We start from the raw sequence: 7,162 nt of genomic DNA, 5'->3' as shown, positions 1-7,162 counted from the left end.
CCCCCCCCCTGGCCCTGCCACACACACACACACACACACATACAGGCAGGCCAGATCTATGAAAGGCCACATGCTGGCTCGTCGCCTCCCTCAGGGAAGAATCCAGAGACGCCCCGCTCCCCCCCTGTCAGCCTCCCCCTCACCCTCTCTCGCTCCCTCTCTCTTCCCCTCCTCCCTTCATCCCAGAGTAACCTGATTGCCTGGCATGCCTCCCCCCGGTCAGCGCACCGGCCGCCCGGTCGCCGGCGGCTTCGGCAACAAGAAGCCCGGCCATAAGGCCCCCCGCAAGGAGCACACCCTCATCAAGAAGTCCGACGACAAGCCGGCCTTCCGCAAGGGCGGCCGCCATGGCAACCGCCAGCAGTCGGCGTTCGGTGACGACAACCAGTCTCGCGCCTCGCGCAAGATCAAGTTCGTACGTGCTGCCCCTCGGCCACCTTTGCACATGCAGGGCGGGGCTTTTTTGTGTCCCCCTCTCTGCTTCCCGTCCAACCCCTTTGGTCGACGGACACTCACACGTATGCACGCCCTCCCAAACATCGGCCAGTTCGTTCCAATGGACATCCCCTGGCACATGGCCCTGGCCGAGGCGGAGGCCGACTACCAGGCCCCCGTCTCCTCGGCATGCATGAGCCCCGAGCACTCCCTGGCCCGTGCGGAGAAGCTTCTCAATGACCAGACCCTCGCCTTCCAGGACAGTGCGTGCCGCCCGGACAAAATGCACCCCCCTCCTCCCGGTGATGGATCTCCCCCCGTGACTCATCCCCGATGGGTGGGCCCTTGCGCCGCGACTGCACACTAACAGTCACCTCTCAGACCGCCTCCTGGGTGTCTCGGATCAGAACTGGATTTCCACCGTTCTCCAGTCTGGTACCAGTGCCGATAAGGTACGCAAATGCTCGCGCGCCCACACATCCGCACCTGGCTGCCCAAGCTAACTGCCCGCTTGCCCTCATCCCGCAGATTTCGGCTCTGGTTGTCCTGGTGCAGGAGTCGCCGATCATGCAGCTGCGCTACCTGCGCCAACTGGTGGCGATGTCCCGAAAGATGACCACCCGCGAGGGTACGTCGCCCACCTGGTGTCTGGCTCTCTCTCTCTCTCCCTCCCTCCCTCCCTCCCTCCCTCTTTCCCCCCTCATCTACATGTACTCGAGTTGCCCCCTATCTGACCCTGTCTCTCCTCCCCTCCTCCTGCTCAGCCATGGCCGCCTGCGCCGCTCTGAAGGAACTCTTCATTGACACCCTGCTGCCGGAGCGCAAGCTCGTGTGCGTTGCCTTATGCTTTCCTTTGTTTTTTCTTTTGCCCCCTATCGGCCTATTCCTCTAACTTGCCTCTTGCCAAAAAAATAGCTTCTTCGAGCAGCGTCGCATCTTCCAATCCACCCCGGACCTGGTGGTTCTGCTGTGGCACTTTGAGGACCTGCTCAAGAAGGAGTACCTTTCCTTCCTGGCTGGCATCGAGCAGCTGTCGCACCACAACCAGGCAACCACCCGCTCGCGCATGGTCACCTTCAACTATGAGCTGCTCAATCTCAAGCCCGAGCAAGAGCAACTGCTGCTGAAGCTCCTCGCCAACAAGCTGGTACGCCACGGTCTGGTCATTGGTGGGCCCAAATCCCACGGCCCGGGGTCCGGACCTAACGTATGCTCCCCTCCCCCCTGCCCCCCTTCCCTCCCCGTCAGGGTGACTCCGACAACAAGATTGCCTCCAAGGCCTCGCGCCAGTTGAATCTTCTGCTCAACAACCACCCCAACATGAAGACCATCGTCAATCGCCACATTGAGGAGGTCCTCTTCCGGCCGAATGTCGGCGATCGTGCCCAGTACGTACCTCCTGTCCCCCTTCGCCGCCCTTTGATTTCCTTGTCCTCTCCTCCACCAAAGCCAGCACCACTCCCGTGCCCTATCCCCCCTCCCGCTCCCCTCCTGGGCCATTTTCTGACGATCTGCCCCCTTCGCTGTCTTCCCCATCTCCACCTCCCTCCGTAGGTACTACTGCATCATCACCATGAACCAGACCATCTTGACCGCTCGCGATAGCGATCTGGCCAACCACCTGATCAACATCTACTTCACTCTCTTCAAGCAGATGATGGATGCCCATGCGACGGCCGAGCGGGAGAAGTTTTCCAAGCGCCGTCGTGCCAAGCACTTCGGTCGCAAGCGCAAGGCCCCGCAGTCGCTGTCCGAGTCGGCTGAGGATGAGGAGCTCGATAGCAAGATGCTCTCGGCCCTGCTGTCGGGCATTAACCGCGCGTTGCCCTTCTCCAAGCTGGATGAGGATGTGTGCGTGACCGTCAGCCGGCTGCAAGGCAGCCGCCATTTTGCCATTGGTCGTCTCTCCCCCCCCCCCCCCCCTCACACTGACAACTCCCTCCCTGTTGATGCCCTCTTTCTCGCCGGCTATCAGCTTCCAGGGCCACATGAACACCCTGTTCCTGATCGTTCACAAGGGCAATTTCAACACGGCCGTCCAGTCTCTGGTGCTCATCTTCCAGGTGGCCTCCACTCGCCAGAACGTACGCTCCCCTCTCGGCCTCCAAATATTGTCCCCACTTTGTGGGCTCGCGCCATGACCGGCTCCTCATGAAGCACTGACGCATTCTCCCCCCTTCAATGACCACCACCACCACCACCACCACCACCCCCCCTCCGACACATGCCCATGTGCATATCCAAAGGACCTGCTGGACCGCTACTACCGCACCCTGTATGCGGTTCTGCTGGATCCGCGTCTGGCCACCTCTTCCAAGCTGGCCATGCTGATGAACCTGGTCCACCGGTCTCTGCTGGCCGATGCGTCGATCGATCGCACGGCCGCCTTCATCAAGCGCCTGTTGCAGGTGTCTCTGTCGGAGTTCTGGCTTCCGGGCTTCTGCTGTGCAGTGCTGTACCTGGTGTCGGACTTGATCAAGCGCAAGCCACAAATCTACCTCTTGGCCACCGCCATGCCGGCCGATCGTCAGGAGCAGCTCCAGAGTATCCAGGCCTCTGGTAGCAAGAGGGCCGCCAAGAAGGCCGAGGCGGCGGCGGCGGCCAAGAAGGACGCCGATGCCGATGCCGATAACACCGCCCAGGCCATGACCGAGACTGAGGCCGAGGCTGACAACAAGTCAGCTGAGGGCGAGGCCAAGGCCGAGACCACTGACGAGGCCACCGACGCCGAGAGCACCCATGCCGGTGCCTATGATCCGCGCAAGCGCAACCCCTCCTATGCTGGGGCCGAGCACTCGTGCCTGCATGATCTGGTCCCCCTGTCGCATCACTACCATCCGTCGGTGTCCAAGCTGGCGACGCAGCTCCTCCGTGGCCAGGCCCTGACCATGCCCACGGCGGCTGCCGATGCCAGTGCCCCGGATGCCGTGGTGCAGACCCTGTCAGTGGGTGATTCGGTGCATGAGCATTCGCTCATTCGGTTCCTCGATCGCTTTGTTTACCGGAACCCGAAGGCCATCAAGGATGAGGATGGCCTGCGTCTGCGTGGTAGTGACTCCATCATGCAGCCCAACCGCCAGCTGTACACGTCGAACCTGCTGCCTGAGGACTTCGCCCGTCTGGCCGAGGATGATATCCCAGAGGACCAGGTTCGTTCGGCTTTCCCTCCGCCCCTTGGCTTCTCCTTGGCCCACCTGCCGTGGGCGCCAGCTGGTGTCCTCCGGGGACACCTGCCTGGCACATGCCAGAAAGATCTCGCTGCTAACATATGCCCCCCCCCCCCCCCCTCCCCTACGCCGCATGCGGTCCCAACCACAGCTGTTCTTCTACCAATTCTTCAAGAAGAAGGCCGAGCAGGATGCCAAGCTCGGCGCAAAGAAGCCCAAGAAGCCGTCGGCCGACGACGATGACGACGATGACGATGGCGACCTTATGGGCGAGGATGTCGACGACTCGGTCTTCGAGGACATGCTCAAGAGCGGCCTGCTCGAGGATGATGATGATGATGATGATGATGATGATCATGATGATGATCATGAGGACGACGAAGACGATGATGATGATGATGATCATGACGGCGCCATGGATGGTGGCGATGATGACGAGGACGACGAAGAAGACTATGAGAGTCGGGGCCTCGACTTCGACATGGCCGAAGGCAGCTCGGATGATGGCAGTGGCGCGTCCGATGCTGAGGAGCTTGACGCGGCCACCATCGCCCGCATGGATGGCTTCGATTCGTCCGCCATCCCGGGCTTCGCATCCGGCAGCGATGACGACGATGACGATGACGACGACGACGATGACATCGATCTCGGGGGCCTGCTCAACCAGGACAGCGACGATGAGGACTCCGCCATGGCCGAGGAGCGTGAGGCTCCGGCGGCCGGCAAGAAGAGGCGCAAGGCTCCGAAGTCGGACGATGTCTTCGCGGATGCCGACTCCTATGCTGCCCTGCTGGATGACGATGCGCCGGCCGCCCCTGTGGCCACCGGTGGCAAGAAGCGTGGCGGTCCTCGCGGGGGGACTGGCGGTGGTGCCGCCAAGAAGCGCAAGATGCAGCGTTGAAACACCCAAAAGCCACCTGCCTCTGCATTTTGCCGCTTTTACGTTCAATGCATTTTGGTGCGCGTGCGTGCTTCCCCACGTCCCACCTCCCCGTAGCGGGAGGCTGAGGGAACCCCCCCCCCCCCCCCAGCACTACCAAGTGGAGCCATCCCCCTCCCCCCTACCGAAAATACACCTCATATAGATAGCCTGTGGGACAGAGAAAGTGGACGGGGGCCGGTGAATTAGGTCTCCCACTCCATGGGGGGGGGGTGCGCACATGCGCACCAAAACAACTGGGCGCCCGCAGGGGGAGCGCATGCCCGCTTCCGCATGGTCAAACGGGCCATCGGTATATGTGCCGCCCTTCGGCGCAAGGGAGGTGCCCGGTGGACACACGAGCCAAGGAAGCCACCCGGGCGCGGAGACCCACGTGTGGCCGCCCTCGCCCGCGCCGGCAAACGGGTAAGTGGGGCCGCCTGGCGGCAACCTTCGTGGCCATGAAGAGTGCCGGAGGGCGGACAGGAAAATAGGATAGCCCCCCCCCCCCCCCCTGGGCCCCCGCTGGTCGCCCCCGCCGCCCCTCCCACACACACACATACACACATACACCACCCCGGCGGCGCGAGCGAAGAAAAGTATGGAAAAGAAAAAAAACAACCAAATCGAGAGGCAGACAAGGACACTGATATTGGGAATCTGAGGGGAGGGAGGGAGTGGTGTGTGTGCGTGCGCGTGGAGGGGGGAGGGGAGGGAGAACAGGCTCAACATATGGTACATGCGTGCTCAAAAAGGAGGAGAGAGGAAGCCCCCGTCCTCCCCCTGTCTCACCCCCCCGGGGGGACACACAGAAACACACAAGGAGAAGGAAAGGAGAAAAAGGGCCAACCTGAGATGAGGGAAAGATATGTGTGTGTGTGTGTGTGTGTGCACACCCCACACGCCGCTGTCGCTACGCTGCTGCCAAGGTGGGAGGGACGGAAGGGGACGTATGTCTAAATGAGGGGAGGAGTCCAGGAGGCAGAGTACGCCCTTGCCCCTTTCCGGCCTTGCCTCGCCTGAGACCCGAGGCAAAGACAAGAAGAAGCGCAATGGGAATGGGGAGCAGAGGCTACTACCACGGCGCGGAGGTGCGCTGCACGGCATATGGTGTCATGGGAGGAGGGGGGGGACGGGGGGTATTAAGACACGAGGAGCGCTTAATCGTCGAAGGTGGTGCGAGAGCCGGAGCTGCCGCCGAAGCCACCACGACCGCCACCGCGACCGCCGCCGAAGCCACCGCCACGGCCACCGCCGAAGCCGCCGCCGCGACCGCCACCGCGACCGCCACCGAAGCCGCCACCGCGACCGCCGCCGAAGCCGCCACCACGGCCACCGCCGAAGCCGCCGCCACGACCACCGCCGAAGCCGCCACCGCGACCGCCGCCGAAGCCGCCACCGCGACCGCCGCCGAAGCCACCGCGGCCACCGCCGAAGCCACCACCCTCACCACGAGGGGGAGCGTAGTCCAGGCGGCAGGGGCGGTTGTCGATGTCGACACCGTTCAGCTTGGCCAGGGCCTTCTTGGCAGTCTCGACATCAGCGAAGTCGATGTAGCCCATACCCTTGCTGCGGCCGGTCTCGCGGTCGGAGATCACACGGGTGGAGGTGGGCTCGAACTCGGAGAAGGCCTCATAGAGGGAGTCCTGGGTGACGTTCCAGGAGAGGTTGCCAACCCACAGGGTGCTGGAGGGGGGGTTGGGGCTGCGCTCGCCACCGGCACCGCCGGCAGCAGGGCGCTCGGGCTTGGTGTCGATGCGAATGCGGATGTTCGAGCCGTTGAGCTCGGACTCGTTGTACTCGGCGGCAGCGGCGGCGCCAGCGGGCTCGGCGAAGGTGATGAAGGCAATGCCGCGGATGTTGCCGGAGTCACGGTGGATCGGCATATCGAGAGAGACGATCTCACCGCACTCGGACAGCAGCTCGCGGAGCTGCTCCTCGGTGGTGCCCTGGGCCAGGCCACCAACGAAGATCTTCACATCACCGGTGGGGGCGGTGGCGGCAGCCTTGTTGGGGGTGGTGGTGGTGGGCTCGTCGCGCTTGCGCTTGTTGTTCTCGACGGGCTTCTCCTCCTCCTCCTCGGAGTCGGAAGAGTCGGAGCCGGAGTCGGAGCCGGAGTCAGAGGCGGTGGACTCGGAGTCGGAAGAAGAGTCGGAAGAGGAGTCGGAGCCGGAGCCGGAGCCGGAGTCGGAGGCAGAGCCGGCATCAGAGTCCGAGGAGTCCGAGTCAGAGGAAGAGTCAGAGGAGGAGTCGGAGTCGGAGTCGGACTCAACGACGACCTTCTTGAGCTCCTTCTTGTCCTTCTTGGAGGCGGTGGCAACGGCGCCCTTGTCGGACTTCTTGGCGATCTGCAGGGAGGGAGGGAGAGGGGGGAAGGGGAGGGGGCCATACGTGTGTGTGGGGGGGGGCGCGCGGAGCACGGAGAGGCGTCAGCATCAAGGGACCATCAAAGTGGAGGCGAGCCTGGAGGAAGCAAAAAGGAGACGAGGAGGAGGGGGGGGGGGAGCGCACCTTGGTGGACATGGTTACAACTAAAAAAGTTGAAGTGGTTCAACAATTACTGACTGACGAAAAAGGCAGTCAAAGCTGAGCACACGCGCGCGCAAGAGGGAAAGAAGCGGCAGGCGGCGGCGGCGGGGGG

At 63.1% G+C, this 7,162-nt stretch overlaps 2 protein-coding genes across 2 annotated transcripts; one reads left to right on the top strand and one right to left on the bottom strand.

Annotated features, from left to right (window-relative positions):
• Nucleotides 1–114: 114 nt before the first annotated feature.
• On the top strand, nt 115–3,947 carry H696_00282 (hypothetical protein; the record flags this gene model as incomplete). Its single annotated transcript, XM_009494129.1, has 11 exons — nt 115–415; nt 548–698; nt 817–887; nt 964–1,063; nt 1,200–1,266; nt 1,351–1,582; nt 1,684–1,823; nt 1,990–2,286; nt 2,411–2,519; nt 2,682–3,584; nt 3,754–3,947. Coding segments are annotated over exons 1-11 (2,472 nt in total), but the record flags the coding sequence as incomplete, so codon positions are not given.
• A 1,734-nt stretch (nt 3,948–5,681) lies between these two features.
• On the bottom strand, nt 5,682–7,107 carry H696_00281 (hypothetical protein; the record flags this gene model as incomplete). Its single annotated transcript, XM_009494128.1, has 2 exons — nt 7,033–7,107; nt 5,682–6,869 (listed from the first exon to the last, which is right to left on the bottom strand). The coding sequence occupies exons 1-2, from the start codon at nt 7,042–7,044 to the stop codon at nt 5,682–5,684; spliced, it is 1,200 nt and encodes a 399-aa protein (XP_009492403.1). The 5' UTR covers nt 7,045–7,107.
• Between the last annotated feature and the right edge of the window lie 55 nt (nt 7,108–7,162).

The sequence above is a fragment of the Fonticula alba genome (genome assembly GCF_000388065.1).
Source record: "Fonticula alba strain ATCC 38817 unplaced genomic scaffold supercont2.1, whole genome shotgun sequence".
NCBI classification, from domain to species: domain Eukaryota; order Rotosphaerida; family Fonticulaceae; genus Fonticula; species Fonticula alba.
Note: the sequence above shows the minus strand (reverse complement) of the source record. Positions and strands in the feature narration are given on the sequence as shown.